The sequence below is a fragment of the Ixodes scapularis genome, unplaced genomic scaffold (genome assembly GCF_016920785.2).
Source record: "Ixodes scapularis isolate PalLabHiFi unplaced genomic scaffold, ASM1692078v2 PGA_scaffold10__122_contigs__length_95168666, whole genome shotgun sequence".
Taxonomy (NCBI): domain Eukaryota; kingdom Metazoa; phylum Arthropoda; class Arachnida; order Ixodida; family Ixodidae; genus Ixodes; species Ixodes scapularis.
This window is the reverse complement of record NW_024609836.1, coordinates 36,789,909-36,807,963: the sequence shown is the minus strand read 5'-3', so window position 1 is coordinate 36,807,963 and position 18,055 is coordinate 36,789,909. Positions and strand designations below refer to the sequence as shown.

Here is an 18,055-nt window from a genome sequence, read left to right as displayed (position 1 = left end):
ACGTCATTTTCTATATAGTTAAAGAGTTTCAGATAAAATAATTGGTTAATCTTAAGCTAATTGTCCTTTATGAAACACGGAGAAGGATATGGCTTACGCGTATAAAATATTCGATACAACGTACTGTCATTTTTTTCGGGATAAAAATCCTTTTTAAATTCGTCTAAATTGTAGAACCAAGTACTAATAAACAACACTGGAGATGAGACTGTACTAAATAGTAGTATAACCGAAGCATTACCTAGCTTCGAATCAATGATGTAACTTTGTAAAATATGCCAATGGCTTGACAGATAGTGACACGAATCTTATTGATGAGCAGGTTCAATGATACATTTTCTTCATAAATAACACCTACAAATTTATAAACGGGGGACTTGACCAATTATACAAATTCAAAATTACAAAAAAATAGCGCATTTATTGAATGTGTTTCGTAGCTTAAATATCACTCATTTAGTTTCGTTAGCGCTCAACTTAATTTTGTCAACGTTTGTCATGACCAATATCTTGCAGCGAAGATTGTAAGCAAGAATGAATTGGCAAAACCGCTCCTCCGCTAAGGCCGAACCGGTCTTTTCGGTAAGCAATGACTCTTTTGGAAAGATTTCACTACCTGCAATAGACTGGTTTAGACATGATTATGTTCCCGACTTGGTTTGGCTTGTCATGTATCCGCTATGGATCAAACATTTAGCCGGTGCCGTACAATTTATCGCGCAGTGGTGGTAAACGACTGCACGCCTTCTACTGTTCTCATCCAGATTACAACGGACACGGGTTAAAATTGAACCCAACTAGCGAGATTATCAGTTGCTTGAACTGCGTTCGCTGGGATTGAAACACGGTTGTAACCGACCGCATACGCGAGGTGGAAGGCGCATCACGTTTTGGAAATGGTATATTGCCTGCAATCAAGGAGATTATTTTCACTACGCACTGAAGCATCTTTGCGCATGAGCTTCCCAGCTGAGCAAGCCGTCCTCCAATCATGGTGCGCCTTGGAATAAGGACAGCGAATGGCGAGCCCCAGATGCTCATTCACAGTGTGCAAATCGCCTTTTCGGTGTGGGAGACTTACCTGGACTTTGTTATCTGCTGGCCTCCTTCCAAAACCAGCAATGATTGGGGCTAGACATGCTTTGCAGACAAGCACCGACACTACAATTTTTCTAGAGTGCAAGAAACGCTGGACGGGGCCATACATTTTATTTATTTATTTTAAAGACACTGCCGGCCAACTTTTGATTGCCAAGGCCTGGAATAACCGAAACAAATAAAAAAAAAAGCAGAAAAAAAGAAAACAGCTGACACCATGTAGGAAGACGAGCAAGCAGCTGAGACCGTGGAGTTCATTCTAACGCAGAAAAATTCATCAGTGGCAATTCACTCTAAAAAATGTCTGTGCGTCTAGTTACCCGCAAAAGACTCAAAGACCCAATCTCTGCTATCTACGAATTGAGCTCAGCGAATGTTGAGGCAGAATATTCGTTTGGTTCTAAAAACGAAGTCAGCGCTGTGGCATTCCAAAATGTTACTGCCGTCTCAGTGCTTAATATCAGCACGAATGAGCGCTATAGTACACAACCACTTTTTTTCGGGACGGGCCCTCTTCTGAATTCTGGGACACTTTTCAAACCAAGGGTAATATTTGGAATTGCAAATTTTTTACTTGTTGCGAGCATTTAATATGGGATGATTTGAGGAAAACAGTTGATAACAAACGATAAATAACGAAAAGCGCGACACTTGCGATCATGACAGACTGGGATACGTCTCAAACTTGGGACTGCGTCGGTGTCTTTGCTCATGTTCGACTACGTGTCGCTCGTTCTTGTGTTGTTCGTTGTGTATCAGTTGTGGAGTGTGCAGAATGTTACATACATAATGCTTCATAATTTTTTTTTGTACATAAAATCGTGTCTCCTTCTATCCTTTTTTGTTATATCAGACACTGTAAGGTAGTGTGTGGAGAACAAACTAAAGAAACAAAGGCAACCGCTTGTGTTACTCGCGGAAGTTGCTGACTACAAGGAAAAATTTGGTGTCAAGGGAGATGTACGTGAGTGAATGGCGCCTGCCGACACTATTGGTCCTCATGCAAAAACAAAGCGACGTGTAAGTAAAGTTCATTATTTTGACATAACTTATCATATGACTATGTCGACGAGAGACGCATGTTGAGAACTGAGAGGTCCGAGCGAGGCCCACGCCTAACTTGTTTTGTTTCCAGGGCTTCAACGCCGATGCTTGCGAAGACAATGCCAGCATTGGTTACCACATGGCGGTGATGGAGAAGGAAGCTGCGAAAGTGACCCTTGATCTGGACCTTATAAAGGACCGGACGAAAATGACATTTAATACGCTACCTACGTTGATAACCCAAGGGGCTGGCGTGGGAGCTGTTCTGGACGAATTCCAAGCGGTCAAGATTGCCGGAATGGTAAGTTATAACTACTATAAACATTTGTTTAGCGGCGGCTCACTCTACTAACATCATGTAAATTTGACAGGTTCGCCAGGATTCCCAAATTGAGCTTGGCATATATATATATATATATAATCGGGGCCGTAACAAACAGAATGAAATCAGTTCAAGACTCTACACTGCTATTACTTAAGGGAAGGAATGTCGCCATCGACTTCCAAGATCTCAGCAAGGATATAGCTTGATAAAACATATTAGTACAGGCGTCACGACAGCTCAACTTTAATATACATATATATGATACCTGATTGGGCAAGGAATACGTCGCGCACATAAAGTGTACCTATCCCCATCGCGAGCATCCCCGGTTATGGCAGAGTATCGCCTGAGTGATCAGCGGAATAAACAGCCTGCTCTGCAATGTAAGGTGTGCAGTCGCTCCGCGAACACACCCCTCTCTTTGGTACTAAAGAGAGTGCGCGAACGCTTGCCAAACATTAAGCCGATATCTGTTTATACAAGCGCGACATAAGATAGACTTCGCTGCTACAAAGATGCAGAGTGGTGCAATATTGTTGCATAGTTTGCGTTTCATAATTAATCAAATAATATTGCTGAATATATTGCAATCAACTCAAAACTGGAGCTTGTTCTATTTGTTTAAAGACCAGAACTCTAAATACGATTTGTTGTAGAGAAGGACGTGATGAATATTGAAATAGCAAAATTATAGCCATCACAAGAGAGCGCCCGAGGGCGGCTTTGATGTGGTAGTATGAGCTGCTTGTTTCTACAAGTACGGGGATGGCTACCGCGTTGACGTGAATTATTAACGATTTGTCTGCATCCTGAATACGGAGATGAAATAGTCTTGAAGTACAAATTAAACGAGCTCTTTGTTCGCAGTTTACTGTATATCCGAAAACGCAGCTATTTCACTTCATAATAAATTCTTTGTTTTGTACATGAAGTCATTTCAAATGTCGAAATGTATAAATTATAAGTACAGATTATGTGTTTGCAGATAATCCAGGAAGTGTCGCCTTCCTGAACCCGCCATTGGTGTTCCATGAAAAGAGGCACCTGCTCTTTACGTCTAACAATGTGAATTAATTGGTCTCATTTATTTTTATTTACGTATGCTTAATATTTTTTATGAAAAATACAATTTCGAGGCCGTATTTAAACGTAATCAAGGTATGCTTTGATTTCAAAGGTACAGGGAATATAAACGACACGTAACTTGACCGGACCATAGAAATCCTCAGGTATAAATAAGGGCATGTATTTGATTGCATGTTATCTGTTTTGACAGTTGCAGAACGTTAGTGTGTTGACGCCGATCATTCTAGTCAAGGAGGATGCATTTTGGGTTTTCGTATTTCGCTCACCAGATGTCAGTATTTTTGTATGTTTGCGTTGAATAATAGGCAAAGTAAAATATGTAAACTGAACAAGTATCTTGATTTTTATACAGCGTGATTCAAGGAGAGGCCAGACTCCTTAAATCGACCGCAAAATTTGGTTTCTTAACCTATCGCGCTACGACTTTGTGCAGCGTTGCCTACAGATGGTGCATTTTTTTCGTAAAATTAGCAAAGAGCGAATCTACGCGAGGAAAAAGTAAAGAAAGAAAATGGCTTAGTTCCTATGGAAACGCAGCGACGCCACCGTTCTTCAAACAACACGGCGCCGTTTCGGATAGGAGACAAGAGATGGCGCAACGAACGCCGCCAACGAACGAGCATATGGCGCCGAGAGCCGGCGTCCGTAGCAGACGATCTTTTCGACTCAAAAGCGGTGCGCGTTCCGCAGGCGGCGACAGTCGCAGAAACAAAAACGGGTGCGGTAACAACTGCTAAAGACGCCGGCTCTCGGCGTCGTATGCTCGTTTGTTGGCGGCAGTTGGCGTCGCGACCGCCTGCTCTTGTCTCCCGTACGAAACGGCGTCGTGTTGTTTGAAGACCGGTGGCTTCGCTGCGTTTCCATAGGAGCTAAGCCTTTTTCTTTCTTTACTTTTTCCTCGGGTAAATTCGCTCTTTGCAAATTTTACAAAAACAAAACAAACAAAAAATAAAATGCACCATGTGCGGCCAACGCTGCACAAAGTCGTAGCGCGATAGGTTAAGAAACCGAATTTTGCTGTCGATTCAAAGAGCCTGGCCTCTTCTTGAATCATCCTCTATTTATTCGCTTTGGCCACTCAATAGACGCTTTTGAGAATATTAAAGATGTTCTAAATAATAGTAGATGACTCGCAAAGGGATCCACACAGATGGTTTTGTTAATCAAAAAAACAAGCCTCTATTGCGATATACGAATCAGGTTCAATAAAATGGTTATTGTAAGAAACTGAGTTACGGGTTTTAGTTGAGCTAGTTGATACATACTGTTGGTATGCTGGCGTTGTGAATGCCCAGTCCTTTCCTTAGTGTTCTTGTTTTTTCCGAGTTCAGCTGACATGATTGCCAACAATATTTTAAGAAGCCGCGAATTTTGGATTTATTGTCAAGTTGGCAAACACCCTTTATGGTACAATTAAGAATTTATAATAATGTGGCTGAAACGCGATAATGGATATAAGGCACCCATGAAACGCTCAATAAGAGAGCCAAATAAGATTCGATAAAAAACCAATGAAATTGTTATTTTAGAAAACCATAAATGGTTTAGAAAGATCCTATTGTAAGGTGGCCAGAAGAACCACTAACGGTTCTATACTGCACCGATGAACATCCAATAAAAAGATCCTAATAACGCTGCGCGAAGAACCAACGAAATCGTACTTTCAAAGAGCGCTAAATGGTTTCAAAAAGAACCCATAAAACGTTTAAGAAGAATCCAATTATGGTTCAGCCAAGAAGCTGTAAAAATATCTCTTTTAAAGTACCATTATTGAAGCCAAAAGTAACCATGCATAGGGCTCTGCTATAGATCCGAAAAATAATTAATTAAGAACCTTAAAATTGGGTTTATCAGAAGAACCAATAATGTGGGTTCTTTCCGAAAACTTTAGAGGTGCCGCTTATCGGACAAGTGAAATAACCACAAAAAATTCTTTCAAACATTTTTTTTAGTGTGTACAGTGGATGTTAAACAAACATAGTGTTCTCGCAGCCGATCATTTATTCGGATTTTGTCGTCCAGTCGGTTCAACATAGCATCGTCCACAGTCTACAGTGTAGGGGAATGCTATATGCAACGCCCGACAAACAAGAAACAAAGGGCCGCGCATGTTTTTTGATAATTTTTCCGCTTTGGCGCGAACCTTATAACAAATTTGTCGAATTTTGTAGGGGCTGATAGTACAACGGGCTCACCATACCTACTTGCCACTTGTTTCAGATTGTGCGATATTTCGTGTAGATATGGTATAACCGCCACCCGTTTTTTGTCAACAGGGCGCCTAGTTTTTTTTACCTCTTTTTACCTTCTTTACCAATGTTCCTATTACTTTTATTACTGCCTGATTTGGGACACTTGAAGGTTGATTTGACCCAAGAGGCTCCCATTGAGGGCATGGGCACATGACTATTTTAGAGCTGAAGTGAGGCAGGAGGTAGCTTTGGGGGGGGGGGGGGGGGGTTGACTCTCTTCACTACCTTGGAGTGCGAGAATGTGTAGAGAATAATACCTCTTTTTAGAACGGGGTGAGAATAACCAGCACAGGTGATTGGCGTGCGATCAGAGGAAAAAGGTCTAAGAATTGCAACACCCCTTTTTAGGCTACTGAAAAGTAAAAGTGAAGCCAAAACGGCATGTTTGAAAAATGTCCATAATCGAACTAACTATATCGTGATCCGCAGTACAGTAAAAGAAAATCATTAGCATATCTGAACACGTTGGAAACTGGCGTGGATTCAATAGCTAAAGCAATAGCACGGCCGATTCTCGCAATGAAAATAGCACCTAAGACTGGCGCGACACAGGACCCAATACACCCCGCCGCCCCCAATCTTTGTAAAAATACCCTGTTTTGCCATCCGACGAATGTGGAACCTAAATAAAACTGCATGTTGCTCAAGAAAACTGCCTGTACACACCCCACTTGAGTTCCGGAAAGAAAGTTATTATTGGGATTCAATGCAGGCCCTGACTGAGCTAAGTAAAGCATCACGAGGAATGGACTTGAAAAGGTATTGCACATCTACGCTAAATACTCTGTGGTTGGAAAATATATTTGTCATTAAGGTTTCAACTACAGTTTCAGAACTCTGAACCAAAAAGGGATCCCCAAACCGCAAACTGGAGAGGTGTTTTTCTAGATAGGCCGTCATTTGTCATTGCCTCGAACCCCTTTCAGTGACTATAGCTCGGAAAGGATAGGGTTTATTGTGCGTTTCGGCACTAAAAATACCTCCAGGATTTGTTAGTGCCGAAACCCGTCGAAGTTTTGATGTTGGCTGCCAAATCTGTCAATGAAAACCTCTCCCAGAGACGTAGGACTTGTCTCCTAACCTTCGTGTCTGGCAGCAGTGGTCGAAAGTTATTTTGCACGGCTGTACATGCCTTTTTCAATATAGGCGCCTTCGGGCATGATCAGAAAAAAACCTTTTTTTATCGAATTCCAAAACACGTAGTTGATTGTCCACCAAAACGTTAACCAGCGGCCTAGGATCCGGATTCTGCACTCGTTTCGAGGTAGTAAGAGTGTCAACACATTCGGACACACAACGTAGCCTAACCTCTTCATTGGTCTTGTATGACACTTTTCTTGCGAAGGTTAACTAGCAGCGCTGGAGGAGGTAGGTCCGGCTAATGCAAAACTTGGGGCCAAGACCAAGTGTTTTTAAAGTTTCAGGGGAACCTCAATATCTCCAAGGTTGGTGAGTCGCCCAGACGTTGCAACAGCTCTTTGCTTTTTGGGCTGGTTTTGTCGAACTCTCTGCCACGAAATCTCGGTGACGTCACCTACCGTCTCGCTCATTTTTGAAAACATCCTGCGTTGTTTCTAGAAATTGCCGACACTGACACCAAAGGCAACCCGGAAGCACTCCTTGAAGAACCGTGCCTGACGATAATACTCAGATCTTAAACTTCTGTAATCCCGTCTTGAAGGGCCCACCGGAGGTGTATGAAAGCCACTCAAACGAAGAAGCTCAGTTGGACCCTGTTTGATGTGGTACGATGCTACCCGGGCGCTGCACAAACCTTGGGCTGCCTTGTGGAACAGGAGAATAGGGTTAGTGAAGGGAAGCGAACAGATGACAGAAGACAGGTGACAGCAGTGCAAAATAACTTCTGACCGCTGCTGGCAGACGCGAAGAAGGTTTTTGCGAGAGTTTGTCGTTGACTGAGTTGGCAGCCAACATAGAAACACAAAAGCCAACGGACTGCACCTGGAGTTCTTTTTTAGTGCGAAAACGCACAAGAAAGCCTGACCTTTCCGAGCTATAATCACTGAGAAGGGTATGTGGCAACGACAAATGTCGGCATATCTCAGAAAAAAACCTCTACGCTTTGCGGATTGAGGATCACTTTTTGGTTCAGAATTCTGAAACTGGTGTTGAAACCTTAATGACAATGCATTTTCCAATTACAGTTAATTTAGCGTAGATATACAAGACCGTTTTTATTCTCTTCCTCATGAGCTTGTACTTAGCTCAGTCATGGCCTGCTGTGAACCCCAAGACGAACTTTCTTTCCAAAAGTCGTTTTTTTAAAATTGGTTGTGGGTATTTTTATGCAGCCTTGAAGTTAGTCTGCTTTAACGAGCGACTTGTCTCTCAACTGTAGATGAGCAATTTAGCCAGGGCAGTACAACCGCTTGCCAGGGATTTTTAACGTGCACCACGCACTAGTAATACACGACCGGAACTGAAGTGGGGTGTTCACACACAATTTTCTTGAGCTACTGCAGTTTTATTCAAATTCCACATTCGTCAGATGGAAAAACTGGCTATGTTGTGTTTATTGGTCCCGTGTCACGCCCGTTGTGAGTGACATTTTTCCTGCGAGAATTGACCCTGCTATTCTTTTAGCTATTGAGTACACGGTAGTTTTCAACATGTTCGTGTATGTAGATAATTCGATTTACTGTACAAAAAAACTACGGATTAAGATGTAGTAGTACGGTTATGGAAATATTTCGTACGTGCGGTTTTAGCTATACTTTTAGTTTTGAGACGAATAACTAAGGGGTTTCACAATTCTTAGATTTTCCCTCTTATTGCACGCTAATCTCTATTACTTGTCGTTGTCATCCCGTTCATGAAAAAAGACATTCTTCACTACACATCCTCGCACTCCAAGGTGGTGAAAAGAGGCAGAGCTATCTCTTGCACCACTTCAGTTCTAAAAAGTCATATTTCCATGCCATTAATGGGCGTTTTTTGGGAATAATCGATAGACTAAAAGTTTCAGGGTTCCCGAATCAGGTTTTAATGGAAGTGATAGGAACACTGGTAAAAAAAGGTAAAAGGAGAGGAAAACATTAAATGCCTTGCTCACAAAAAAAAAAAAACAAAAAAAAAAACGGATGGTGGTTGTATCATATCTACAAAAAATATCGCATAATCTTAAACAAGTGGCCAGTAGGTATGGCGCAGCCGTAGTACTATACTCCTCTAAGGAAATTCGAGAAATTTGTTGTAGGGTTCCTGTCAAAGCAAAAACGTTATTTAAAAAAAAAAACACGTGCCAAAAAAACAATAAAAAAACAAACAAACAACAACAACAACATGCACGGCTTTTTGTTCCCTGTTAGTCGGGTATTGTACAGAGCATTCCCCTTTCCTGTTGACGATGCTCTGTCGGACAGAATGGACGGTGTCTGAACGATGGGCTGCGAGAGTACAATCTTTCTTTACCATAAACTGTAAGAAGTTACCTTTCGGTACATTTTAAGACTTGCACGTGCTCACCATCTTTAGAAAAAAAAAGCCTCAATCATTGATCGCCTAAAAAGAAAAAACAAGCACTTGAGGTCGTTGAGGCGTTCACTATCTTGAATTTGGCCGATAGACCTATTGCTACATTACCCAAGCATCAAGGAGAATGCAGGGAACGGTGTTCCCCGCGCCGAACGTGTTGGCCTCGGCAGTAGTAAATTTTCTAAAGCAAAAACCTCAAACAAATTGAACCTTGCACGCGCGTTCGTCAACGCTTTATTTTTTGTTGTTTACCTCGAATCTTTTATACGGGGAAGGCGTGCGCGTGTGGCGCGTGGAACACCAATCCCTGCGTTCTCCTTGATGCTTGGGTAATGTAGCAAATGGTCTATTGCTGCTTTACTAAGCCGTCGGTTGCTCTGAGTGAAAAAGAAGTTGCTTTTTTTGCAACCAACAAACAAAGACCAAAGAACGTTTTGGTGAAAATACAAGAATCAAAAAAAAAGAAAGAATGAAAACACTTAGGGACAAGGAGTGAGAGCGCAGTTCTTTCAACTATAGGATTAGTTTCTTTAGTTTAAAAAGTGGGGAGGGAGATAGTACCCATTGAGAGAGATATAAGTAAATGTTCGTTGCTGGTTGAAAGAACTGTGCTGTCTGTCTTTGTCCCTAAGTGTTTTTATTCTTTTTTTTTATTCTTGTGTTTTTGGGACCATTTGACTGCGACTAAACTGTATTTTCTCTGGTGCTGGTGTCCCGTGTCATGAATGGGTTCCTGAAGAAACGTCACCGGAAAAAATGTCCCCGGAAAAAAGTTCCCGAAAAAATATTTCCCGGAAAAAAAAGGCTTCATCATTCTTTTCTTCACCTAATATACCAGAGTTGTGAGTACGCGCCTGTCTGTGTTCTATATTCCCTCCTCTTTTGACCTTGTCTTTTTGTGCGCGATTTTTCATTTTGTTTAGTGTTTGCGACAGTTCTTTGCTGCAAACTACGTCGGTTCAGGAGATCTTTCTCTAAATACGTCTGTGAACACAAAACGACTCATAATTAAAAAAAAAAAAAAGACTTAACACGCCTAGCGAGCTGCGCTCGTTCCGCACTCCGAAAACTACGGCAGCCATGTTTGCTAACGTTTCAATCCAAAGCGGAGGAAACCACCTCAGAATGCATTTGAAAACAATATTGAGTCTATCTTGATTATTTGCTTCTCAGAGGTACAAAAATAGTCTGTAAAAATGCTATTACGGCACGGACATACAAATTTACAACCAACCTTTCACACGCCAATAATTTTTTCGGCTATTGAGAGGGGATCTGGACATTTCGGTGTAGGGCGTTTCAATGCGGTCTTTTCGGTGTATGGACTTTTCAGTGCACGGACTTGTCGATGTACGGATATTTCGGTGCACGGGAAATCAAACTCACGAGTTGTTTATTTTTTTTTTTGTTAAACGTAATAAGCACTATTTTAGCTAAAATCTATTACTTCGCACTTTATAATTTTTTAGACTTGGTCATTCATTTACGGTCAAATACTGATATACCACCTAAGTGACTTTTTTAGGCGCAGTACCATCCTGCGTGAGGATTAGAGACATTATGGTTCGTTTTGTCGGTGCCTCTTTTCCAACCTACGCACTAGACGCATCACTTCGTGTTTACACGTTGGGTCGGTACAGACGTTCTGGGCGCCTCCTGTAAAGGTGTAGGCTTCGTTATTGGTAGTCTGTGTAGGAAAGGCCCAAACAGCAAGCTTGAGATTGTTGAAAATTACTCGAGACATGTGATGCGACTAGTGCGTACGTTGGAAAAGAGACACCGACAAACGAACCATTATGTCCAACGTCTCCAATCCTTACGCAGGATGGTACTGCGCGTAACAAAGTCACTTAGGTGGTATATCAGTAAGTGACCGTAAATGAATGACCAGGTCTAAAAATTGTAAAGTGCGAAGAAATAGATTTTAGCTAAAATAGTGCTTATTGTGTTTAAAAAAATAAAATAAGAAAAAACTCGTGATTTTAATTTTTTGTGCGCCGAAATGTCCGTGCACCGAAATGTCCGCGCATCGAAAAGTCCCACACAGAAAAGTCCATGCACCAAAAAGTCTGTGCACCGAAAAGCCCATAGACCGAAAGTCCGCACCGAAACGTCCGGGCAGCGGAGAAAAGATCACCAGAGAAAAGCTCACCGGAGATAAGCTTACCGGAGGAAAGCTCACCGCAAAACCGGCAGATGTGGGTAAGAGCTCACCGGCCTTTGAGTGGATGTGGAGAAAAGCTCACCGATCTTTTTAACTTAACGGGTTCTGCGTCAAACGTGGCAATTTAACACAATTCGGATTCGTCACTTCATTAAAAATATGTCCTCTTTTATGGAATATTCTTGAAGTTCATTGGGCATATTTACTAATTTCTCAGAACTTAGTAACCACCCATTCTGTATATTAATAAAGCCGCAAGTATAAAATTAGAACATCGCACACCGTTAAAAAGCACAAGAATTTATTGACAGCTGACAGTGCGTCGTCGGTGGCTCTGTCAGATAAAGAGGTTTGTTCTTTGCGAGCTAATATGAATAGCGGTGTGGTGAACCGTGTCAGCTCTAAACATTGTGTAGTGCCTAATAAATAAGTAGGTATCTGTTGATGTAAACAGTGTCGGCTACGCCTGTTTTCTTTCTGTTAATTTCACTAACAAACCTTTAGTTGCGAGAACAGCTTCGTCCCCTCGTGTTTGTTGTATTCACTCCGTCATCGTCGTTTGAGCGGTTTTCATCATGTATAACGTTTATCAACTCGCTCTAATCGCTACCTTACAAAAGACAGCGGCGCCAGTGTGCCGCTCTGAAGGTCATGGGTGGCTCGCCGTAGAAGGCCACTATCACACAAAGGCAGCGTGTGGAAACACCAGCACGAACGGCGAGAAAACGTGCATGTCCGAGGAAGAAAGAAGCCTCGATATCCTACTGACTTTTTTTATCCTGTTTTCAAAAGTTAACAAAAGCTTTAAAGAAAATTTCAGGCACCGCGTTGTTGCGCATTCGCTTTCGGATTTTCGGCATTTACAGTTTTGATTTTTAGGTTTTTTGCAGACATTATTAAGTTTTCAAACTTGCTCCTGTACTCCAAGTTCATGAAGTTTTCAGTTAGGCTTTCGTTGCCCAGAGAGTAAGTCACAGAAAACACTCGCCTGCAATTACTAATTTATGAGCAATATACAAAAAACGACATTTTCTTTTTTACAAAGCTGACGAATTTTTATGATAATAAATTGATATATGCAACGCATGTTCCAACAGCCTCTATATAAAAAGAAGAAGAAAATATCCGTGAGCTTTTCTCCGCATACGCTCAATGTCCGGTGAGCTTTTCTCCACATCCGCCGGTTTCGCGATAAGCTTTTCTCCGGTGAGCTTATCTCCGGTGAGCTTTTCTCCGGTGAGCTTTTCTCCGGTGAGCTTTTCTTCGGGATTCGAAACGCCCTACACTGAAACGCCCTAGACCGAAAAGTCCTAGACCCTATTGAGAGATGTAACCACCTTGTAAGCACGGGGCGGGGCTTAGCGGGCTGGGAGCTCCACCTTCGGCCCCTAAATTTCGTCTAGTGGCGCAAATATTTCTTTGAAAAATTATATTTTCCGTGGTAATACGTTTGTTGAATATACGCGTCCCTTATAAAGCCTTTAGAAATAAATTGTCTTTTTCATTGCAGTGTCCCTTTAAGGGTACGGCATAGCTGTTCTCTTCACAGTGACAGTGCGATTGGATTCAAACAACTTATCGCACACTAATAAAAAAAAGTTACTTTTTTGCACGTCGTTTATTTTCTTATTAAGTTATTTTTCATATCGATAAAAAAAATGGACACCTCCTTTCTTTTTGTTTTCTTTTGCAGAACCAGTTCTTTTTCGGCCGAGGTATGACGAACACGCTTCCCTTGCTTGCTCAATCGGCAATTGCACTCGTACACTCGGCGTCACCTACTTCGTGCTACCTTGCCAAGGCTCGCCTAGCATATGCAGAGCTCCAACTCTGTGAAAGCACATGACGCCGCAGCCCGTGTTACGTGTTATCTGTTTCGACACCGCTCTCGGCGATAAGAAGCGTACGCGTTATGCAAACGCGTACGCGCGCCTCCCGATAACAAAATTTGAGCAATTTCCTTTCAGACAATGTTCTCGGCGTCAACTATTTTGCGCTACATCACCAAGGCTCGCTAGCTTCCACAGTGTTCCAACACTGTCAAATCTAGTTGCGCTTGCGCGTGCGAACGAGACGCATGACAAAGTCAGCTATATTGACAGCAGTTTGGGGCTGAGACGTCACGCTGGCCTGGACGATGCTGCAAAAAATAGTTTACCCCGTGCATAATAATCGAGAAAAAACAATGCTATTTTAGGGGCGAAGCTCCTTAGGGGCTAGCCATGTCCGTATGTTCGTCCGCCGTCGGGTGCACGTGCTCCTGCTCGTGAGCTCACGCGCTCACGTGCTCACGAGCACGCGCTCACGTGCTCACGAGCACGTGAGCACGTGCTCCTGTGCTCGTGTAGGGGGAAAAAAGAAACAACCGCATCTCCACGTGGTGAATGATTTTGATTGGGGCGAAGCTCTGGTGGTGCTTGTCTGCGTAGACTGTGAGCCGCAGCATGCCGAGCCTTTCGTTCGTTTTCATCCATGTCAGAAAGAGAATGTGTGGTGTGGAACGTGGTTATATACGCATTCGAGCATTTGACCGCAGCGTGACATAAATGAAAACGAACGAAAGGCTTGGCATGCTGCGGCTCAGCGTCTACGCAGACAAGCACCACCAGAGCTTCGCCCCAATATACATCATTCACCACGTGGAGATGCGTTTTTTTTTCTCTGTTTGTGTAAGACGAACTGCTCGCTATTACTGAGTCGTCGCAATTGCCGCGAGATGACCCCAGTATTTGCACATCGACAGGAAAGGAATGTTGTGTGGCGGGGCGTCATGGAACGGAGCACGCGGCGAGCAAACACCTGCCCCACGTGTGAGTGCATACATACCGTAGTGCGCAAGCAGAGCCGTAACTTTCCGACTCGCCTCTGTTCGAGCTATGCTAGGAGTGAGGCCGTTCCAATCTGTTGCTCGTGTGTGTGTCGTTCGCAGCGAAGCGTGCTCGGAATGAATATTCAAGGTAAAAGACCCCTCGTTTTCTTTTCCTTCGGCCCTTTGGTTCATCGATTCAAGGGACCCATTCAACGGATAGCCTCTGCCGTCGTCATCGGGTGTCTGGTCCTGTTCGCTCTACACTCTGGTCGGGTCCACCCCAATTATCGTGAGTAAAGTTATCTTTTTTTTTTTTTAATATATCAGATTCCGTTCAATGAGTAGGGGCAAGGCGGTCGAGCCTATTACATGTTGTATTACGTTATACAACTTACACATCATGAGTCGTAACCTCACTGGAGTACGTGGGAAAATTTGAATGTGGGTTTTGGTGTCAACTTTATTTTCCGTTTTATCAATAGCTTTCCGAATTAAAAAAAAAATAATAAATAGCACGCCGAAAAGAGCAAACCACGGATATTGCAAAAGCGTATTCAACATAAGCAACTTAAAAAAAAAGAATCTAGAAATTTTTTTCTGGCAACTTTTTTTTCTTTCTTAGTCAACTTTACTGGTGGTTTTTTTTTTTTATAGCAGCAAGCCCGCAGCGAAGTGAACTTCGATGGCTAGAAAATTTAGTTAGTAAACATTTGATTTTACGCTTCATTGCCTGGGTGTATCGATACAAACATGGCTTATTCTTTGATATGCCGTGCTGTGGCTCACGCGATACACGTTCTTTTTTTTTTTAGCATCCTCATTTATACGCGATAAAACTTGATCTCGTCAAGAGTGTCGTTCTCTGTAACCCCCCCCCCCCCCCCCAAATTGGATACAAAACCAATTTGCGTAACCATCTAAGCAGTGATTCCATCGTAGCTATAAATGTATTCAGTCACAGATGTCAATAATTTTAATATCGAAATTTACTCTTCCGTGCATAAAATTTAATATTTCTAGAAATTAAAAATTTCTTTTGAGTATACGGCAAATAGAGGTTATGCCAAAACTAGCTTTGAAATTATCCAGCGTTCTCAAGTGGGTGACATCACTCATTGTAGCTTGCAATCAGCTTGCAGTGTAAAACAAAAAAAAAGATTGGTATTTTCCGCATATCTATAGTTTTGCAAGCGTGAATTTCCCCAGAATTCATTTTACACCATCAAAGTTCTTGTAACCTGTTGGAAACATGCTCTACTGCTCTTACATCACAACATTGTATGTCGCGTTTTTATGTCACCAGTAAAACACCTAAAAAAAAAAGCCGAATTTGGAGAGTTTTACGTGCCAAACCAATCAAGGGCATTCTCACATCCCGGTAGAGGATCGAGGATTAATTTCGACCACTGTGAATGTATTGACGTTCGACGAAAAATCACTGTTGCACGACGCTTTCTCCACTCGTCCATCAGATTACGCGCAGCTGGACCGGGAATCGAACCCGCTATCTTTGGAATCCTAAGCACTTTTGCTTCGGAGCAGACGTGTACACGTTACTGAAATAGAGTCACTAAACGGCGTTACTCGTTACTCATAAAGTAACTATGTTCGTTACCCGCTACTGGAAAATAGCACGCTATTTTTCTTGTTACTCTTAATTAGTCGTTTTCTATAAAGCAGCATAGCCCCCTCCAGTATTTGTCATTGTTGGCAATTCCTCGCTTTTTAACGCGTTTATTCGGGGATAAATATGACTATACTGTCCTACCTTGCGCACATTTTTGTTTGGTCTTTCTATACTCGTATTCTCCTCAACAAATGCAGTAGCAAAAGTTCGGCTTCTTGAGGAATGATGCTATCTTCCCCCTCCCTCTCTGCAATACATGGTATTGAAAACTCTTCTGATTCAGAGGAGCGCAGGAAAATCAACGATCGGTCTCAACTGATGAAATACCTTGAATTATATTGAAAAAAGAAAACACCTTGGGAGATCTTCTCTTACTTTTTTTTTTAAAAGATAAAGAACGTAGACATCGAAAACTTAGCCCCACTTTTTCCACTTGATACCAGCTACGATAGAAAAGTTCCGGGGCACATTTTCCGTAAAGAAAGAAAGCACCAATTCGATGCGCGCGAATCAGTCAAAGGTAAGGATTTCCACGTGTTTTTATGTCAAATGGCATTGTTCTGTGAACGTTTGGAGCTGCACTACACCAGTTTGTTTTGAGACTATGTCCGGGTGCAAAATGGCGAATTTGGCATAAACTGCAAACCAGAGCAAGAGCGATCTTCAAGTTTGCATCAAACTCGAAAGTCTGACGCGCATACCTATAAAATAATTAGGCAAGTTCGTAGCAAAAAAAAAAAAAAAAAAGCAGTGAGTCGTCCAAGGTGTTTTGAGTGGCACTTGCGCTTCAACAACGACAGAACGCCAATAGAAGACGAAGAGAAGGAAGGTGACTTTCCCCGACTTCCCTTCGTCTTCCTAGTGATGTTCCGTCATAGCATCCTATGGCAATCCCATTGACGGTTTTCGGCAGCTGTGCATGAACGCCGCCATAACTCACCTCAATGTTTACACCGCAATGTTCTTGTTCCCAAGACCGGCTTGGTATCGATTTTTCCCGTCTAATTTTGTTAGCCTGTTTTGCTCGGCGAGGCAGTAGAAGGTCTGTTATCCGGCGCGCGGGAAAAGCTTCTATTTCGGCCCCGCATTGAATGTGGTCCCGAAGCGACAACGAATGACGTCACAAGAGCCGAACTGTCATGCCATCGGATGTTGCGATCCTGTCTGTCAGGTCAGAGCTTTGCTATTTCTGTCGAATGGGGGCGCGTGCCATGAAGGGGTCAGGTCTCTATGGCCGGGTTGCCGAGTCTGCTAACGCACTGCATCTCGGAGCGCGTGGAGTGAACGCTCCTGCTGAAGAATACAGGAATCCCGGGTTTAATCTACACCTTTGCACCTTTCGATCTGGATGAGCATTTTCCATGCCTGCGGTCGTGTATCACCAGTGTGTAATGCACGTTAAAGACTCCAGGCTACAGGGTTGTGCACCGGCTAAATTTCTCATCTACAGCTGAGATACCAGACACCAACTGAAGCGGACTAACTTCCGGCTGTCTAGATATATACACAACGTAATTTTAATTTCATCAAGGACCTTTACAACATGGCGCTTTTATGGTGCCATTGGGCGGAAATCGAGGAATTCCTTTTTAGGGGACTGTAAGCACTCCAGTCGGAGGCGCATTCCAGGCTCAATAGTTGTAGTGAGCATGGCTTCACTTGCGTGCAGGTTATGGCGGCGACATCGTATTGCTTGAGACAACTGACCCAAGAAAGAGCCAGCCACGGAACATCTTCTTTCTGGAGACGAGCGGACGAGGCAACCTGGCCGGGAGGATGTCCTGCGCGGTCGAGTCTGCGGCGTTGCACCACACGGAGTGGACAGTCAGCCTTCTGACCGCAGAGAACTCGGAGAAGCCGCGAAGTCCCAGCCCCTTTTTTGACCTGCTCAGAGGAATAACCAACGTGAACATCCGTAGAATCAAAGTGAGTGTTGTTAAAATCAAATGATTGACGTCTCGAATTTGCATGTCGTTAATACAGAACAGAACCACGAGCAAGAAAACCAAGGGGTGCTCACAGCTTTGTGTTCGGACGGCCTGTACCTGACAGATCGCCACGGGATACAAGATACCAGAAGGCAGACATGCCCGTATACGGCGCTCGAATGTCAGGCAATGTGCAAGCAGCAGACGTCGCTCTTATTCGCTCTGAT

The 18,055-nt window shown here is 42.9% G+C and overlaps 1 protein-coding gene across 1 annotated transcript in view; it reads left to right on the top strand.

Moving 5' to 3' along the window:
• The first annotated feature begins 2,056 nt into the window (after positions 1-2,056).
• The window catches only part of LOC8042046 (lactosylceramide 4-alpha-galactosyltransferase), a 31,710-nt gene continuing 15,711 nt past the window's right edge, over positions 2,057-18,055 (top strand). Inside the window, exons 1-4 of the mRNA XM_040210112.1 lie at positions 2,057-2,062; positions 2,234-2,443; positions 14,475-14,562; positions 17,570-17,826. Of these exons, the coding sequence (XP_040066046.1) occupies positions 2,057-2,062; positions 2,234-2,443; positions 14,475-14,562; positions 17,570-17,826 (561 nt within the window). The remainder of the gene's footprint in view (positions 2,063-2,233; positions 2,444-14,474; positions 14,563-17,569; positions 17,827-18,055) is intronic.